A 21,296-nucleotide genomic window follows, 5' to 3' on the forward strand; every position below is an offset into this window, starting at 1 on the left:
GACATGATAATGTGCATGAGGGGTGATTTTTGGGTAATTATAAAATGTGATTGAGACATTCAAAAAAAAATTGTTTTTTGTATAGTTCATTACTTATTTTACAGAATAAAGTTTATTTCTGGCTTAAATGAATTATATGTCATTCAGCTGTTGCAATTTTGTTGACTTTTTGTCAATTTTTTATTATTTTGTTTTTATCAGAAAAGGAGTGGGTTTTGATTCACAAAGTTGTTTTTAGTGTCTCTTATATCCAAAATCTTTTATTTAAACATGAAAATGCAGATCCTGTTGTAAATAATAGTGAAAAATCACTTTTTAAAACCCTTAGCAAATTTGACTCTATATATATATATAGAAATAAATATAGAGAAATAATAGATATATTTTGTGGAGTTTTACAACCAACCAAGCAAACAGTCTGTAAATTTGGCCAGAGGATTTCATTTGACTTTAACTCTCTGCATCCCTAATGCACATTTACAGGAAAAACAAGCATTTCTAACACTATTTAACTTTTCTTTTTTTCTTCATTTTTTTGTGACCTCAAGCAATTGCATTTCTCAAAAATGGAAAAATATTTCTTGCTCTGCAAACAAATCAGATCACAAAAGGGAGATATGAAAAATGAAGTTATTCTGAGTTTGCATCAAATGAAAGATCCAAACAGAAGATATCCAATTGTTCCTCTGTTTCCTCTCATTTATGTTCCTGCAAAACAGGCAGCATGTGGAAAGAGAAATGTGATGGAGAAAAGCAACAGGAAGCAGACCTTGGTTGGTGGAAGGTTTGTTTGCTCTATAGTTTGTCTGTCAGTGAGATACGTTCAAGTGAATCACTCCTCTTTCTGTCTATTTCTAAACAAGTCTACCTGCCAAACAGCCATGTGATCTTTTTTTACTTGCACTCTGACAGGAAACAGATTTGTAACTTCTGCACTGAATTTACATAAACTGTGATTTTACCCCTACAATGGCCATTACATTCATACAGAGAGAAGTATAACATAATGAATATGTCTTGTTCCAGTCACAGGATGTGTCATTGTGGTCTAATGCCAATACAAAAAGCTGGGTTTCCCGAATCATTAAGTGGGATATTAGTAGCACATAAGCATTATTTAATATCCATGGTATGTTTTCCCATTATGTATTATTGAGTTACCTCAATACAACTTGTATCTGTAATTTAAATGGATCTTTCCACTTGCTTTCACAGTTTAAGAGAGACAAGTGGCACAAAATAAATTATATTTGTGTATTTTGATTGCAAAACCATTATATTTCAGAATAAAAATAGCTGGTAAAACATATGCTATAAAATGATCTGCAGCCAGAATAGGCCTGAATTTACATGATAGGCATCCTTATTGTATTTGGTTTACTAAAAATTTGCAATAGACAGATGATAAATTGTTAATAATAATATTCCTTTCACAAGATGAGACAAACACACAGACCCATACATAGGCCTCCATAAATGTTAATACAAACAGATCAAATAAGTATATATATATATATATATATAAACATGTATACACACTGCCTGGCCAAAAAAGAAAAAAGTTTCCGTTTGAATTTAAGAGTCTATGACTGGATAATTTTTGCAGTGATTATTATGTTTCTAGCATGTTTTATGTTTGGCAAAGGTTCTTTTAACCCTAAAAGTTGGAGGGTGTAGCTTTTAATTTTGTAAACAATCATTTAGGAAGATGTATCATGAACATATTCCAGGATGACAAAGTTCATCAGGCTCAAAATGTGAAAGAATGATTGGGAAGGAGCATGAAGAATCATTTTCACACATGATATGGCACCTCTGAGTCCAGACCTTAACTTCATTGAAAGTCTTTGGGATGTGCTGAAGAAGACTTTACAGAGTGCTCACCTCTTGCATTGTCAAAACAAGATCTTAACCAAAAATTGATGCACTGCTTGATGAAAATACAATGTTGTGATGTTATATGGACAGTGTTGGGGAAAGTTACATTTAAAAGTAATGCATTATAATATTATGCTACTCCCAAAAAGTAACTAACTGCGTTAGTTACTTTTTATGGAGAGTAATGTGTTATGTTACCTTTGAGTTACTTTTTCTTTCCTGGGCTGGGCTAGTAACAAAAAAATTAAAGTTCTATTTTTGGCAGATGTGAAGGCCCTTTCACACCAATATCGCCAAACACACCCCCTGTCTGACCCTAATCAATTCAAGTTTGTAAAATGGACGTTTACCAGATGCATGTAAATCCAGACTGACTTAGAAATGTTGGACACTGATTTGAGGGGGAAAAAAAAATGTAAGCCTAAGATCATTCATCCAAGTAGATAATTTAATTTAGTACTCTACTGAATTTAAAAAGCTTTTTTTTTTATTTTTTTTTTTATTTTTGAAAGAAATGTTTGGTAAAAAGCCAAAAAAATGTATTCAGACGACCTTGTCATTTTGATTGCATCTAGTTGGCATAATTAAATTAATATAATATCATACAACAAGACTAAAAAAAACTGTTCTAAGAAAATGCTTAATTTAATTAAGTTAAGGTATTGAACATTTTCTTTTTTGAGTGAGGTTCTGGATGCTCAAAATGGTCTAAATCATTTTGGAAATTCTAAAGCTATTGCACTTTAATGGCTTTATTTCTACGCATAGCCACATCGGTAACATTTACATGGTTTTCCTAATATAAAAAATAATCAGTACTTTCAAATATTACTACTAGGTATTAAAGGGGACATATAATGCCACTTTTACAAGATGTAAAATAAGTCTCTGATGTCCCCAGAGTGTGTATGTGAAGTTTTATCTCAAAACACTTCATCATTTTTTATAGCAAGTTAAATTTGTCAATTTTTGAGGTCAAAAACACTCAAATTTTTGTCCCTTTAAATGCAAATGAGCTGCTGCTGTCAAGAAAAGGGTGGAGTTTCAGCTCGTGTTAGCAGCACCTCATGTTACCTCTCTCAGACTCACTGAAAATGTCAGAAACTGTTCAGCCTTTCATGTTCAAACCGGAGTCGGACAATGATGGAGAGACTCAAAAAGAAATGACAACATGTAGAATGCAACAGGACGTTTCTGAACGGTTAGTTGATGAATTTATATAGCTGATGTGGAGTTAACTATCTTAAAGTCATTGATTAGCATATTCTGTCATGATAATCTATAAATCGGTTGTGTGGTAACTGTTGTACGATGCCTACAGAGCCAAAGAATATATGCTGCACAAAGATAGAACAGGTATATAGTTTAGTTTAAAGGATTAGTTCACTTCAGAATTAAAATTTCCTGATAATTTACTCACCCCAAAGTCATCCAAGATATTCATGTCTTTCTTTCGTCAGTTGAAAAGAAATTAAGGTTTTTGATGAAAACATTCCAGCATTATTCTCCTTATAGTGGACTTCAATGGTCAAAATTAGTTTCAGTGCAGCTTCAAAGGGCTTTAAATGATACCAGACGAGGAATAAGAGTCTTATCTAGCGAAATGATCGGTCATTCTCAAAAAAAAAAAATACTTTATATGCTTTATAAACACAAATGATCACCTTGCAAGTGTTTCCACCATTTCGCTTTCCGTATTCTTCAAAAAGCTTACGCTGTATGTCCTACGTTCCCTATTCTAGTTACGGAAAAAACGGAACTGGTGCCGCGTTCGTTCCGTAAATTGAATAGGGAAGGCATAGGAAAATGGAAAGTGGAAGCACTTGCAAGATGATAATTTGTGTTTATAAAGCATATACATTTGTATTTGTTTTTTTAAAATGACTGATTGTTTCACTAGATAAGACTCTTATTCCTCATCTGGTATCGTTTAAAGCCCTTTGAAGCTGCACTGAAACTAATTTTGACCTTCAACCATTTGGAGACCATTGAAGTCTACTATAAGGAGAATAATGCTGGATTGTTTTCATCAAAAACCTTAATTTCTTTTCAACCGAAGAAAGAAAGACATAAACATCTTGGATGACATGGGGGTGAGTAAATTATCAGGAACATTTTATTTGAAAGAGGACTAATTCTTTAATTACTGTTATAATTTGTCATGCTGTCATCTTGCTTTTATGACATGCTATTGCATTTGTGTTATGTACTATATTGCAAGAACATGGCCTCACCCCTTTGTTGCATGTTCTCGGGGGCGGGGTTTATGTAAATTTTAGGGTTAGTGATGTCACTAACCCAGGAAGAAGCTTGTTGTAGTCCCAACCAGCCATTTGTTGTAGTCCTTAAACAGAGAATTCTGTAAAAGAAAATATCTCCCTTTGCATTGAACTTTGAGCGTCCTAACTATGCAGATGTTGTTTATGCTCAAACAGCAACATTACACACTAACTAAAGTTAAAAAAGTGAAATTGCAATGAACCATCCCTTTAATCAAAAGATAAATAGTTCTCATTAGTGACAATAGTGAGTTAGTTACCATTATGGGCCATTTTTGTGAGCAGAAACTAATTTCCTACACTATTATGGTATAGATCACTAGAAAAATGGTTGAATTTTTCCCAGTATGGAAACCATCTGTCCGATTTTACAGTTGGTTACGCTGCTGTCAGCCGTATTGGACAGATCTGAATCCATCAGTATGTCACACCAACAGTACAACATATTCACTCTAAGATACATCATTCAAATTCAGCAGGCAAAGAGTTGAAACCTCAAAGTTGACACAATATCCAATACCTTGATATATAAATAACACACAAAAAAAATAAACATGAAACATAACTTTGTTTGCAAGTTCTGTTAAATTGTGTTGATGACAACAGAAGTTCAACCCTGATTAGTTAGCCTCTCCATACTGACAAAGTTCACCGTCTGTCACTAGAGTGCGTCAAGCTGCTGAATACTAAAAAGGGTTTTATATGAACACATGCTCATGTCTGTAACATCAATAAAATGATGATTTCTGAAAAACTGCTTCCAACATAGTAAATAAGAAGAGCAAGGACAATTCTGTTTACCATGATACACCCTCTTTATTTCCATCCATTTTCGACTGAGAAGGAGCTTTAACAGTTTTTGGAAGGCTAAACGTGACTCTGTGTGTAAAACATGAGTCCAGCATGAGCTGTCAGTGTGGTCTTGATCAAGAGGGGCTGGCGTGCTCTCAGAGGCAACAAATGGCACCCTTACTATCCCTGTGACAATGGGCTCTGAGATTGCTTTCTGAAATCCATCCACAGCACCAAATTTAATCACAGCTTTATTTGCTTCCATCACCGCTGCCAACCTCTTTTAATGAAATTCCAAACAAGCTTGATGTCTGATTGTCATGCACTGCCATAGAAATACCATGTGGTGCCTGACGTCGGGTGCGGTTAACAGCTGGGTAATTCCCGGCACACGAAGGACCCTGAACATTAACTGAATTTCGCTCTCACAAAACTGTGCGGCTGCTGGTTTGTATTGAATGTGCATTCAGTGAAAGCCTTACCGGTAATGGATGTTTATTCAGTTCATGTGAATCATATGGGTCACTGGTTCATAGTGAATAAAGTCCAACGAAAAAGCAGCTTTCTGCTTCTTGTGAATCATAAAGGGTAAAAGAAGGAATTGACCCTCCGTAAAGACCCGCCCCCCCTTAGTTACTGTTGCTTTGTCCGACAAGTCCTGGCGCTGTCATGCCACACACAGTGAAAAATACATTGTGAAGCAAAGAGGACACTGACAACACGTCGACAGTCAAGACAGAGCAGGTTACTTATGATATTAAGCAAAGTCCCAGCTTTCAAACTGTAAGAAATTCAAACAATAAAAAACATTTTGTGGCTCTTTAATGTGTTAATTTATAGCATCAAATAAAGAAGGAATGTTGTTTCAAATGCGGAAAGACGTCAGTACACACCATTTTTCAAGTTCAATTCCACCGAGGTTAATCTTCTAACTCCTGACTGCTTTGTCGGACAAAATGGCAGATTCGGCGTTATGATTGGTTAGATCAATCAAACTCCTGGCGAAGGGTCAATTATCTTTTAAATAAAAACAAACTCTGTGAACACCATATATACTTTATAGAATATTCTGACAAGTCTATTCAATTAAAAAAATAACAAAAACATCATAAAATTATCATACAAGTGGTTAATGAGTTTTACGCAAAATTTCAAAGCCATTCTAAATTTATGAAAAAAAAAAATCAGGAACGAAGAAAACTGGGAAAATATTCCCAGGTCAAGATGTGCCGAGCAGACTCCTATCCAAACAGATTGAGTGCTGTAATAAAATTACATGGTGCTTCAACTAAGTATTAATTATGCAGTTAGTTATTTTAAGTTTTTTTTCCTCTGAAATGTTTCAGTTTTGGTTTACAGTGACATAGGCACATTTTCAGGCACATTTGCAAATAGATTGTCACATTCACATTTTGGATTTGGATCATTTACTACAAGAAACATCCATATGTGATCTCTCATCTCTTGCATTTGTCACTTTTTCATATATATATATATATATATATATATATATATATATATATATATATATATATATATATATATATATATATATATAAATTAGGCATACATTTTTTGTTCTCCTGTGCATATAATATGATTAAAGGCACAATATGTAAGATTTTTGGATTCAAATATCCAAAAACCACTATAACAAAGTTACATATTTTGTTGACTTGTGTACTTACATTATCCCAAATGTTCCAAGAATATTTAAATCTAGAGAAATAAGCAATTTTAACCAGGACACGGATCGTGTCTGTGCGTCGCCTATCAGTGACATCATACCCACGTTACCCTCAATTGCTGGTATTATTTTATAGAAACCATGGAAACAACAAAGACGCTTTAATATATTATGTTTTATTAGACAGGTGAGCAATGCTTGGACACATTCATCGACAGAAAACGAATCATTGTTATATGACTCAACATGGTTAGTCTTATCCTTTGAATCTCGTTTTCTTGATTTACCGTGAGTACAATGTTTTATCATGACTAATATTGATCTTGCTTACTGCAGTGTGCAACAAGTGTCTCATAGCAGTCGCCGTGTAAACGCACAGAGTAGCATTATAACAACTTTCAACACACAAATGTATCTAATATGATAAAACTGCGTTGCCTTACCCCACATATGCATGACCGGAAGAAGCGGAAACGTTCATCTGAGGCATAAAAAAAAGTTCCGCTGCTCTCGAGGCATTTGTCGCACTCGTCTCTCATTAGCAATCGCTCCAGAAGCCTCGTTCAGCTCCAACGGCTTTCAGCCACACCCTGCTTCATTACTACAGTAATGTTAATAAATCTTTAATAAATTACAAGTCCAGGATTTAAGGGAATAATGAAAAAGAAATAAAAACGGTAAAAGTTCCAGGTCTATAGTTATTAAGTAATCAATTTAAATTATTTGCAAATGGTATTTATAATGGTATTTATATTATAATGATATTCACTCTTATTTGTATCTATAATATGTCAAAAATACAAAACGTTTCTTATCTCGTCACATTCAGTTATGAATCACATCATATCATATTAATCAAATAGCATGTTTTCGATTCAAAACGGGGACATTTCAGAAAAATGTTGAGTAGTTTGTATCACTGGATATTACTAACGGTCAATCAATATTTCAATCATAAAACAGTTGTCAAATATAGGCTAGCTACTTACTCACCACTTACTCTTTCACTGCTAAAACGAAAGCGCCGCATTGGTATTCGCACTCATCTTCTGTAAACAGTAAGCCCTGCCTTCTTTGATTTGATTGGCCAGATCACTCATTCTGAGTGCTGTTAGACCGCTGAGGCAGACCAAAATGGCCTAATTTTTTTTTTTTTTTTTTTGTCATCCTAAAAACAAACAGAGCGGTGCATAATGAAGTACAGCAGAGCAGCATCAATAATATCAAATATTTGGGGGGAATGTTCGGTCTTTTCTAATTATTGTGCAACTCAATGTCTATGGTGGTTACGGCCCTGATACATTAGCTCATCCAGGAATATGATTTCTGCCAGAGTCCTGTCGGATTCTTTTCCAAAGGCTGTAGATGTAAAGACAACCCCTCCCATGATTCCACAAAAACAAGGCATCATCAAGCTATGCCTTTGCTTTGAATAAACGACCTCTAGCGGCGAAAATTACATATTGTGCCTTTAATTCACACTATTATTAGTGAATGAGACCCAATCATTCTTTTGAGTCAGATCTTTTCAATGAACCAACTGAACCAATAAACCAGTCTGAATGATTTGTTCACTAATCTAACTCAACTCACTTGTTTCCCAGTGGTTAACAGCCCACAGGAATGGAGGATTATCAGTGAATAAAAATTTACATTGCAGTCTGTTCTTCACGCAAAGCTTTTGTATGGCCTCAGAAGACTTGGAATATAGAACACGAGTCACCCGGATGAATTGGAAAGCTTGAAATCTCCATTGTCCATACATCTTGCTTTATTGTTCCACTGAAGAAAAAAAGTCATGCGTGTTTGGAGCGAGTCAGAATTTTTTTTTTTTTTTTTTTTTTGTGAACTAATCCTTTAACGGACGTTATCAGCGGGTTAAGATGTCCAGTGTGTGTGAGCATAAAGTCAGGAGATGAACCACACTTTAGGCAATCTTCAACTGAGAATAATAATGAACTCTTCGAGCTTTAGCTGAGGCTCTTATCCTCATTCTTCATTTTGAATAAGAATGGGTTTATGATGAAATATAACTTGCTAACTAAAATAAAGATGCACGGCTCACAAATTACATCTCAATTTCTGCCCCCAGTGTGCCTATGAGTTCAAAGCAAAATATAAAAATCTGGTTCAAACTCAAGATTCACAAATAAACAACTACATATCCTAAGGATGAGAAAGAACATGGCCTACTTCATCAGTGTTGAGCACTTCAACCAACAGTTTGGTCCAAGAGCTGTTTATATTTGCAGAGCAAATCTGTGTAAAAACAAAACTGTTACGGGAATCCTATGCTTTGTCCGTTCATATTTACTCTCTATTTTCCATCTATGTGGAAATTCTAGACTACAGTATATGATCTGGGATAACCACATGTGGCACAGTTTTTCTTTGTGAACATGTAGGCACATTTACAAATAGATTGACTGTCACATTTATACTTGGATAGTATGCACACAATCATGTACTACAAGAAACATCGGCCACACATTAACTACGACTCAAACTGCCTCAAAACTCCTAATTTATTGCTTATTAATAGATAGTAAAGTAGTTGTTGTACACTGTAAAAATGACCGTGATTTTAACAGTAAAAGACTGTAAAAATGTTGCGGTGAAAAACTCAATTGGTTTACAGAAAGTTTCCGTACTATATACGGTGAATAACTGTAATAGATCTAACGGTACATTTAATGTAATTTTACGGTAAAATACCATTAAATTCACAGTTTTTGGAAGTGAAAAATAACAATTCATTGTAAAATTTACAGTGAAAAATAAATTAAATTGACATTCCCACAATTCCCTGCGTGATACTTCACATTTGATATATTTTCGTTAAAATAACTCTGTTTCTTCTTAGTTTTTCTCATTTTTTTCTAATCAATTATGTACATTAGGGTTTTATATTACATCTAATGTTGTTAAATTAATGTGTATTGCATTTTTAAAATTTCATGCATGTTACCATGATGGTGTTTAGTGTGTTTGTGACTGACACTGTGTGCACCTTTTATATGTTAGTGTTGTCCTTCTCAGCTTGTGGAAAATCTGCTTGTGATGAACTTTGATTCATCATGTGACTCTTATCACCACTTTGTTTGGTGACTGTCAGTGTGTTATAAAGGTACAAAACAGATATTAGTACTTCATTTGGTTGGTAAATTAACATTATATCAGTTAATGAAATACGTTATTTAACCGTAAATGTAACATTTTTTTTTTACGTCGCTACTGTATTTTTACGGTAAAGTTCTGGCAAACACATCTGCCGTTTTTTTGCGGTAATTTTTACTGGGATTTTTTTTACAGTTTAGTGGCTAAATTAGGATTAAGGGATATAGAATATGGTCTGCTGGATATGGCATTAATATGTGTTTTATAGGTACTAATGAACAGCCAATCTGCTAGTAAATTGCAAGCTAATAAGCAACTAGTTAATAGTGAGAATTGCTCCCCAGATTAGTGTTAACAAAACATCCATATATGTGAATGTTTGTCACTTTATCAGCATTTATCTTGTGTTCATTCAGACCATCAAGTTTTTGAGTGTTAAGAGCATGAGAATCTGGGTTGGAGGATTGATGTTTTAAATAACTAGCTAGATGTACTGATAGAAAACATCCCTTGATGAATGGAATTGCAATAAGGTGCTCAGTTACTTAATTAAACCTTAATCACAAAAGATTGATCAGGAAAGACACTTTGAGCTGAGCAGACAATCACACCAGTCAGACGTCAATATACAATGTTTAATAAAAAAGCTAATCTGAATGAATATGTTGGATTGGATTGCACATTTAGACATTCACAATTACAAACTTTTATATTTTTGCATTTAAGGAATAAATTGATTTAAAACTGTACAGTATATAAATAAAAAAGCATGGGATTATGGTACAATCTGATCACACTGAGCTGTCTATAGTTTGTATTTCACACGTAGCCTACCTGAATGGTGGTGGGAAAAAATATAAGCCATTTATTTTCCAGAATGAACAAGTAGACTATCATGTGTCTAGTTCAAATTACATTTTACTGCTTTCATTTAATTGGATACTTCTCGAGGTAAACCAATAGTTTTTTTTTTTTTTTTATCCTGATCCTGTAGGTCCGCAGCACTGCACATTTTGGATGTCTCTCTATCTGACGCACTCGTTTCATGTCTTGGTGCCACTATTAATGAGCTGAAATCAAGTGTGTTATTCAAGAGATATCCAAATTGTGCAGTGCAAGGATATTCCAAGACCATTATTGGGAAACTCTGGGGTAAACTGTAGTTTATGACACACACAAAAAAAAGCATATTCATTTGCATATGGTATAGTGAGATATGTTTCAGATGCTAAAAATTAAAAGTGTTGGTTTTATGCTTAGAATGGCATGGTATTGAAGACTGAGTCATTACTCCAAATGAGAGGTCCACATCAGAGAGAGAGCTTAATTACTGCATACTAATAACAGGCTTATGAGACCTATACTCTCCATAAAATACAAAATATTTTAATCAGAAAAGCCATGTATTGAAGGTATAAAGCATGTGGACTATAATGTGACTACTTATACTAATTATATTCAGTTGGATACTCATCAGGGTAAACTTTCTGACACAGATGAGTAAGATCATGGAAATACTCATATGCATCTTTAGTTTAATATGTTTCAAAATCTAAAAACAGAACTAGTATTTGCTTAGAATGGCTCGTGAATCATATTTTGATTCACTTGTGATTTGTTGTTCAAAAGAGATGTGTCAACTGCAGCATACCACTCACTGGTATTTCTGCTGGCTTGTGATAGACCTACTTTCCATAAATCAGACAATCAGATTTATCCACCTCACAGAGAAACACACGCGCAGGTAACCGGCTTTTCACGCGTTTTAAATGAACTGTGCTGAAACTGTTCTAACTAAATAGAAAAATGTCAGGATAGAGCATTCCACTGTTCTCTATATCTTAAAGCGAAACTGGGTCATTGAGATACAGAAAAAAAAGAAAAAAACAACGAACAGGTGCGCAAAACACCGAGTTTCTGCTAAGGAGACAGGTTGAAATAGACTAAAGAAATGCAAGAATTAGTAAGCATTTAATCATTTTATATAGAATACAAAACCACCAGGACCCTCTCACTCACCTTCCACCTCATCCTCAGGCAGGTTGACCGGTGCCCGGTACGACAGGATATCTGGAATGGTGCAGATCCCCCGGTACATCAAAGTGGAAGTCACCGGATGCATAGGCATTTTTGCGCTCTGTGTTGACCAGCACGTGTGTATTGATCCTCATATATGTGATTTACTGTCCAGACGGCAACTTTTTACCCCACATCAGATAGGACCGAAACCCTCAATGGAGATCACGCGTGGAGTGGATTCCATGGAAAGCGCCGATAGTATACTCTCACAGCGTGCGCAATTGCGCAGCCCTCTCCAAGAAACCAGGTGTAAGGATTTACAAGTCTTCGCAGGTTACGGGTGGACTAGATGTAAGGCTTTTGGGTTCGGACCGTCAAAATATAAGCAAACCGCCCAGTCTCTAGTTTGTTGTAAAAATGACCAAAACAACGAATTACGGCGGCTCCATCGGCAGGGAAACTAACAGATGCACATAATCCACCAGCTCACTCGACGCGCATTAAACAAACGCGCATTTTTATCACTGCGACAAAGTATGTGCGTATTGGCGAGGTTGCGTGGATCGATTCGAGGTCCAGGTCGTTAGGCAGGCATTTCCATCTGTTTTCTCTTCAATCGCTTCTTAAGACACAGCAGTTGAGCTTCGAGCATGCACTTGTTGGATAGCGTGCGTGCGCACCGCCAGGAACAAGGAGTTAAAAATGCGCTTTACGCGTGTGTAGTTGAGAGGTTAATATATTTTTATCTAAAGAAATCCTGTGTTTTTCCTTTTAGCAAAAATAGAATATTTTAAAAATGGAGAACGATGCCACCGATACAATCAAACTTTCCAGCTAATCACAACATGCAGATAAAAGAGCTGTGCGTGGGGAGGCGCGGTGTCCGGGTTCCCTCGCGATGGATCTATATTTAGTCTGAGTGTAAGCTGCTGCTCTCCACAAGGTATTTCCCACCTCAGGTGTTGGGAGGCATGATTCACACAGGACGCGTTCTTGCGTTCAACAGCTAGACGGAGCGTATCAGATTGGACGCGTATTAAAAAGTTGATCTGTTTGTTTTTAACTTGACAGGCTGTCTTAAAACGCGACGCCCATGGCGCGAAACGTCTGACGCATGTGTACAACAATGCTAGACGAACTTTTATTGAACATAAACATTATTTTGCTCCCAGTGTTGATTTTAAGGGGCATTGCTTCATCTCTGTATTTTTAACCCTATTAAACACATAGTATGTCATCTATTTATTTCATTTAAATACATTTCAGTATGAACAAATACCCTTTAAATCAAATATAAATTCACATAAAATCATTATCAATTTTATGTGATAGCTGTACATTTTTTATAATATTTTAAGCAATATTTAGAACAACATCACAACTGCAAATGTTGCTTTTAAACGGCAGTTCAATAAACAAGGAGTTATAGGCTATTGAGTAACTTACATTTTAGATAATATTTGCCAGTTGCTTTGTATAGCCTATTTTTGTTCCGACAAATCGGAACAAAGCAAAATCAATCATATGCATGTTGCCAATGACAGCAGTATCATTCCTGAATGAATCAGTGTCGAATCGCTTGAGGGAATGAATCAGTGACTCACCAATAAAAGCTTTGTTCCTTAATGAATCAGTTTTTTTTTTTTTTTTTTTAGTTTTTTTTTATGTATTGGCTGAACAAATGACTCAGTGACTCATTCACTATGACTGTCACAATTGTTTAGTTTCTGAATGGATCATTGTGTTTGCCCCTTATGGATATATGAAATTTTCTGTGGCTTTTTTTTTTTTTTTTTTTTACAATCTTGACTCTGATATATACAACTAAAACATGCACAGATGGAAGAAAGGAACCATCTTGAGTGAAAAATAGCACTGAATGAACAACCTTTGTGAACGCCCCCTTATGCTGCATTCCATGTGTAACGGAGGCAAGCTAGTAAGAGCTGTGCAGCAGAGTGGTAGAGTAAAAACTTCTTTATTTAATCTGTTTGAGACTGAATTAATGTCAGATTGTTTGCTACAAATTACAGACGTGGCATCTGTGGAGTAATTCTCTTTTTTCTCTATTATTTTGCTTTATAGCCAGAATCACTCATTGGCTCATTCTTATGTTACATACGCAAAAACAGCACTTTAAATCTCTTGACAAACGAAAAGACGTATATGAAATTTTATATATCAGAAATGAAAGATATAGATTGTACTGAATGTCATCTTGCTTATTTTGCTCAAGAAAAAGATTTATTAATTCCACATCTTATAAACAAGAAACTATGCTTCTAACAACAGGTCGAGAGCTATAGTCTCAACCACACAGCTTTGTGTCGCTATTTGCGAATGTTCCTTGGAAATATGACTGACTCGTTGAGCTATGCTAATAACGACGGAACTTGCAACCATAGTTGGCTAATGATGCTTTTGGGAAACGCACCCCGTGGGTTGAGAAGGACCGGTTACATGTGGTGCCGTGACCCGGATGGACGGGGGTGGGGGGGGGAGTATAACAGAGGTAAGATAGTAAGAGCTGTGCATGTAAATCTCACTCTCCTGGCCTCAAGAGGTGCTTTAAAGATTGCGGTCTTTAGCATCCTTGTTAGTGCACCTGCCTCCCATGCCGGAGATGGCGGTTCGAGTCCTGCTCAGAGTGGGTCGAGTAGGACTGGTTCCATTTGGTGCCATGACCCGGATGGAAGGGAGGTTTAGAGGGTTGAGTATAACAGTGGGTACAGAAAGTATTCAGACCCCCTTCAATTTTTCACTTTTTGTTATATTGCAGTCATTTGCTAAAATCATTTCCTCATTAATGTACACACAGCACCCCATATTGACAGAAAAACACAGAATTTTTGATATTTTTGCAGATTTATTAAAAAAGAAAACTGAAATATCACATGGTCCTAAGTATTCAGACCCTTTTGCTGTGACACTCATATATTTAACTCAGGTGCTGTCCATTTCTTCTGATCATCCTTGAGATGGTTCTACACTTTCATTTGAGTCCAGCTGTGTTTGATTATACTGATTGGACTTGATTAGGAAAGCCACACACCTGTCTATATAAGACCTTACAGATCACAGTGCATGTCAGAGCAAATGAGAATCATGAGGTCAAAGGAACTGCCTGAAGAGCTCAGAGACATAATTGTGGCAAGGCACAGATCTGGCCAAGGTTACAAACAAATTTCTGCTGCACTTAAGGTTCCTAAGAGCACAGTGGCCTCCATAATCCTTGAATGGAAGACGTTTGGGATGACCAGAACAACTCCGTGACTGTTCTTGAATGGCCCAGCCAGAGCCCTGACTTAAACCCAATTGAGCATCTCTGGAGAGACCTAAAAATGGCTGTCCACCAACATTTACCATCCAACCTGACAGAACTGGAGAGGATCTGCAAGGAGGAATGGCAGAGGATCCCCAAATCCAGGTGTGAAAAACTTGTTGCATCTTTCCCAAAAAGACTCATGGCTGTATTAGATCAAAAGGGTGCTTCTACTAAATACTGAGCAAAGGGTCTGACTACTTAGGACCATGTTATATTTTAGTTTTTCTTTTTTAATAAATCTGCAAAAATGTCAACAATTCTGTGTTTTTTCCTGTCAATATGGGGTGCTGTGTGTACATTAATGAGGGAAAAAATGAACTCAAATGATTTTAGCAAATGGCTGCAATATAACAGAGTGAAAAATTAAGGGGGTCTGAATACTTTCCGAACCCACTGTAAGCTACTAATAGCTGTGATTTACTAAGAGTAAATTTCACTCCCCTGGCCTCAAGAGGTGCGCTAGAGGCTGCAGTCTTTAGCATCCTTGTTAGAGCACCTGCCTCCCATGCCAGAGACGGCGGTTCGTGTTCCTCTCAGAGCGTGTCGAGTAAGACCGGTTCCATTTGGTGCCGTGACCCAGATGGGAGTGAGGTTTAGGGTGGTGAATATAATGGACATAAGATAGTAAGAGCTGTGCGTGTAAAGCCCTATTAGGACAGGATTAGTTTTACATGGAGAGGTGGGGTAAAGTAATTATTACCAGAGCTTCTCAGTGATTTTAGTCCCATCCCGTCTCAGTAATCATTACGGACAATGTCAGTAAAGATTGCAGTGACTTTTACCTTCTGTAAAAACGTCAGAAAAAAATAACCTCAGGTAATACTAATCCTGTCCGAATGAAAAAAAAAAAATAAAGACCATTTTAATATCAGTTTCAGGTAAGAGTAAGATGCTTTCATTTCAATATGGATAGTATCAGACGAATAAATAAAATTATAAAACAGAGCCAAATCGCAAAAAAAAACAAAACCTGCAAAGACTGCCCATTTTAATATCAGTGTGTAATGATGGGTCGGAAGACAGAGGATCCATTTGCAGTTTTATTAAGAGCGTTAGTATCAGACAGGAGTGAAACAATACCGTAGTCGGGGACAGGCAAGGGTCGTGGCTGGCAGCAAACAGGCATAAACAGGTAACAGGCAGAGTCCAAGACAGGCGGCTAACCAGTCCAGGTAATAACAGAAGTTCAGTCCACAATAAACGCTCAGAAATGATCACTACAGCAAATCAAGACTTCGCGACTGAGAGTGTGTGTGTGTGTCTTAAATAGTGTGAGTGTGATGAGGTGCAGGTGTACGGGTAATCAGTCCCAGGAATGCAGGCCTATGGGAAATGGAGTCCAGATACGAATAGTCAATATTCAGGGGATGGCTCCCTCCGGTGGTCCGGAGGATGCGCCGGAGAAGCTGTATTCGTGACAAGTGTCAGGTAAGAGTAAGATGCTTGTCAAGATTTCGCTGCTCACTTATGTAAGTTTATTATAATCAGCCACTTCTATAAACTCATGAAGTTTACTTAAATAGGGTTTTTATAATAAATTTAAATCATATTAAAAGACATATACTGCCATATGTGATGCACGCAAGTTACCCTCTGTAATGCCCACGTCTAGAAAACACACACTTCCATCTCTTCTAACTCAGAGATGTTAGTCCCGTCCGAATCAGTAAATGAAATCACAGACATCGAGTGATAAAAAAATGTAATTCAAACTTTGTTTGGAAAACCAGTCCTATCTGAATAGGGCTTAAACCTCACTCTCCTGGCCCCTGATACGCTAGCGACTCTAGAGGCTGTAGTCTTTAGCATCCTTGTTAGCACGCCTGCCTCACATGCCGAAGACGGTGGTTCCAGTCCTGCTCAGAGCAGATCGAGTAGGTCTGGTTCTATTTAGTGCCGTGACCCGGATGGGAGTGAGGTTTATGGAGGTGAGTATAATGGAGGTAAGTTAGTAAGAGATAATAAGAGTTACGTTAACTCTTTACGTTAGTGACTGACTCTAGTGGCTGCAGCTTTTAGCGTCCTTGTTAACGCGCCTGCTTTCCATGCCGGAGACGCTGGTTCGAATCCCGTTCGGAGCAGGTCAAGTAGGACCAGTTGTGCGACACCATTATTGAGCAGATAAAACTCCTCAGATTCTCATTCTTTTCAGTGCATGTATTTCTCCACAGACAACCGCGATCAAAATGATTCCCAGACTCCTCTTAAATAAGAAGATACGTGACTGTTTTCTCATCCCTCTTGGCATTTCTCATCTTCCAAAATCACGTACAGTTTGATAACCATTGAGTTACTGCTGTTCTTAAATTCAAAGGCTTTGTCACATTTGTCCAAACAAGAGAGATTGAAAGCATCTCAAACCCCAGTGCGAGACAGCATGCCAACATTTCAGAAAGAGATGCTTATTATTTTGCATGTGCAAGAGCATCCTGGTGGAAATGCATTGCACTTTGCAATGCAAACATATTAATCAAAAGGTGTTTGGCATGGTGGAAGTCATCCACTGCACACTAATCTGCCTCAGTGTGGGTGGGTTATCTTTCTTTGCTTTTCTAAATTTCCTTCCCAGATTTTTGACATATTCGCAAGCAGGTGTTTGATTCCCTGGCAGGGATTTTCTGCATGCATCCTTTGTCAAATGCACTTAGTAAAAAACATGTGCATTCTTTCTGAGACATATGAGTCTTATTATGGGTTATCTGGGGCCGTGATGGATTTGGGTGGTGTAATGACATCATTGTCTCGTCCAGCTGTGGACCGGAGCTCTTGCGACAGGACCCAGGTGCACACATCAAGACCTGATGGCCTATTATGACCAGTGGACTCTGAACCTCCATCACCCAGATTTTGGGGCATTTTCTACTCCCTCTGCATTTCCACATTGTGACAGGTGTCTTGTGTTATGCACACATCTCAGTGGGAGAGCATAAACTTTTCACAGTGTCACCCACGACTAACACTGAGTGACGGAAGAAGAGAGAGGGGCTTCTTTCCGTCTCTCTTCACTGCTCCTGATGCTCTCTTGGGTGCATCACCTGCTTTGACAGAGAAATACTCATCCAAGAGATTTTCATGATATTCTACCTAGATCACCATTGACGGGTGACATCGTCTATGAGCTTAATGTCAGAGGTTAAGGTGGTACCCATAATGCATTGCTCATTCTTAGTGTGATTAGGGCAGATAAGCCTGGTGTAAATGACATATTGTATTATCTTGACAATATAAACCCTTGGTTTGAAAACCTAATCTCAACTTAAACACTCCAACACACGCTGTCTTTCCATTCTGAATAAACAAACACTAAAACACCCGACTGGTTTCACAGAGGAATTCCTTTGTGGGTGAATCTCACCGAAAACTTGTCATAAACTTTACTGTTATACTACAGTATATACAATCCTTTTCTCTTTTTTTAATTTAAATGAATAATTCATCCAAAACTTAAAAAATTCTGTTATTATTTACTTATCCTCATGTTGTTCCAAACTTGACTTTCATTCTTATGTAGAACACAAAATTTGAAAATTTGAAAAAAAAAAAAAAAAAATCATTTTTTTATATACAGTATTCTGGTTCTAGTTGCTTTTTCATGCAATTAAAAGAAAGTTTGTAAAAGCATCTTGAAAATGATTCATGTGAATCATGCTTTCTTTTATAAGATCAACCCATAATGTAAGTTATTATTCACTGCTGATCTTCTGCTTCAGTACAGCTGAAACAGCTGAAACACGAGAACCAGATCAGTCCGATCCATGAATGAATCATGGATCAATCAATAAATCCTCCAATTCACTGGAAAAAAAGAAGCTCAAAAGAATGACGTACTATTATACTTCTTTCAGGAACTCATGGGTTATAGTTGTATTGACACCTTTATGACAATTTTATGATGCTTTTGTAAAAGCATAGAAAAGAAGGACTTGTTACATGGAGGAAATAAAGCTACACATTTTAAATGACATGAAGGTTTGCAATTTTTTTTCCCCTTTCATTTATTCATTTCAATTAGCATAAATTAGAATGTATAAATACCTTTTATTTTCAATAGTATTTTTTATTTATAAATTATATATATTTAAAAAAAGATTATACTTCTTTTCTTTATACAAAGTGATAATAATAATAATTTAATAATAATAAAAATAATTTGTTGCTTAAAATTATTGTAAGGCCGTATAAATACTTTTAAATCTATTTTTTTTTTATAATTAACATTATAATTTTTCATTAAAAAATAATCATTAAGGTCAAAATGCATCTTAAATATCTTAATGCTCATAAAAGGCTTCTTTTCATTGAGCAAAAGTAACACTAATAATAATAATAATAATAATAATTTTTTCCTTTCATCTATTCCTTTAAATTAAGATGAAAAAAAATATTACTAGAATGTATAAATACTATTAAATCTTAATAATATTTTTTATTACTTAAATTATAATTTTTCCATTTAATAAATAATCACTTTCATTAAAATAAGGTCAAAATGCATCTAAAAATATCTTAATGCTCATAAAAGGCTTCTTTTCATTGAGCAAAAGTAATAGTAATAATATTTTTTCTTTCATATTCCTTTAAATTAGGATGTAAAACAAATATCACTATTACATTTTTATTATATTTGTATTTATAATTAATAAATGATAAATATTCATTTAACAAATAATATTTTTTATTAAAAATGTAATCTTAAAATATATTATTTTTCTTTTGATTTTAGGGTGAAATATAACCCAGGCAGGCTTCCTAAAATTCACCCTATTATTTCATTGTTGCATAAGCCTATAATTTGAAGAAGTTTGTCCAAGAAAGGACACAATGTCTTCAGGGAGAGCCGGACGAGCCCCTGCATGGGTTCCCTTTCACTCCGGTCCGTATTGATCCCTGTATTGGCAATGCCCACTAAATACAAAAAGCAAACAGAACCCATTCGTAAACTCCATTCAGACATCAGCACAAAACTTCCACAGCATGGAGCAGCAGCCAAAAGGTCACTCAATAGCTTCCACTGGACTTTATTAGCGCACACATACCGATGGTTTTGTTGTTTATAAGGCATGTTTCATTCATGTATAGTGTACAGAATTGACTGGCCTTCCTGAGAGTCTGTCTGGAAGGCTTTACAGCTCATCCTTGCTCTTAGTTTACATGTCCGTCTCTAGAGGGCAATGTCGAGTGCCCTGTGGCTCCTCTCTGCTGGTGGTCTAAGACATTGGATTCAGGTTTCAGAACCTTTCTGTGGACACTTGAGACAAATTAAAAAAACAGCATGTGCCTGTTCACATATTTTATTCATCATCTCAAGTTTGCAGTATGCTCTCTGAAAGATAAAAACTATATAAGTAGTTAAATATTGAATTTAGTGGATGGTTTTCATCTGAAGCCAGTTAGGGGCTGTTTATACAAAACCGTTTTCAATTTCAACTAAAAACAGAAAACTTTTTATGCGTTTTGGCTGTTAATTTACATGATAATGGTGTTTTGGGGGCCTGAAAACAGGTTTCAAAGTGCACGTTTTTGAATATGATACTGTTATGTTCTCCATCGCTACAAAAAAGCAAATTTGTGACAACGGTGTTATCATGCACGCGTATTACATGTTCAGTCTATAGACGTGTAGTGTTTCTTTACAAAGTGACATCGCCAACTACTGGCCTGGCAGCATAAAACAGCGTTTTTAGCATTTTAGGACCCAAGTTAACAACATTGCCATCTGTGCGTGAAAAACGCAAAGGAAAAAGTTTGCTGTTTTTAGTACATCGTTGTCGTGCAAACGTATACCCTTAAGCCCAAAGTATACTTCACTTTTTACATGTACGCGATGGTCAGTGTATTGATTATCAGGGAATTTTGTCATCAGAGGCCTGTTGCATGAAGCTAATTGAACAAACTCTGAGTTTCAAAGTAGGTTTGGAGTTGACAAATCCATCTAAATCCAACCTGGTTTAGATCAGGATCAACAGGCTTACAGCGCTCAGTATTAACGTTCTCTGTCAACTCAGGTTTAATCCAGAGTTTGCAATTAAGTGCATGCACCTGAAAGTGTGACACGTGCAGCAAAAAGTTTTATATGCATTTCAAATATATACATTTTAATTTTAGGTCTAAATATTTTGAAGAAAGTATAACTCCCCAGAATACCATAGCAATCATAGGAATGCCCTAGCAACCATCTAAATCATCCAAGCAACCACAT

At 36.2% G+C, this 21,296-nt stretch overlaps 1 protein-coding gene across 1 annotated transcript in view; it reads right to left on the reverse strand.

Moving 5' to 3' along the window:
- LOC137034576 (calcium-binding protein 7) overlaps positions 1 to 11,881 on the reverse strand; it is a 40,714-nt gene extending 28,833 nt beyond the window's left edge. Inside the window, exon 1 of the mRNA XM_067407616.1 lies at positions 11,773 to 11,881. Coding sequence (XP_067263717.1) covers positions 11,773 to 11,881 — 109 coding nt within the window. The remainder of the gene's footprint in view (positions 1 to 11,772) is intronic.
- Positions 11,882 to 21,296: the final 9,415 nt, after the last annotated feature.

This window comes from Chanodichthys erythropterus, chromosome 13, assembly GCF_024489055.1.
Source record: "Chanodichthys erythropterus isolate Z2021 chromosome 13, ASM2448905v1, whole genome shotgun sequence".
In the NCBI taxonomy this organism is placed as follows: Eukaryota; Metazoa; Chordata; class Actinopteri; order Cypriniformes; family Xenocyprididae; genus Chanodichthys; species Chanodichthys erythropterus.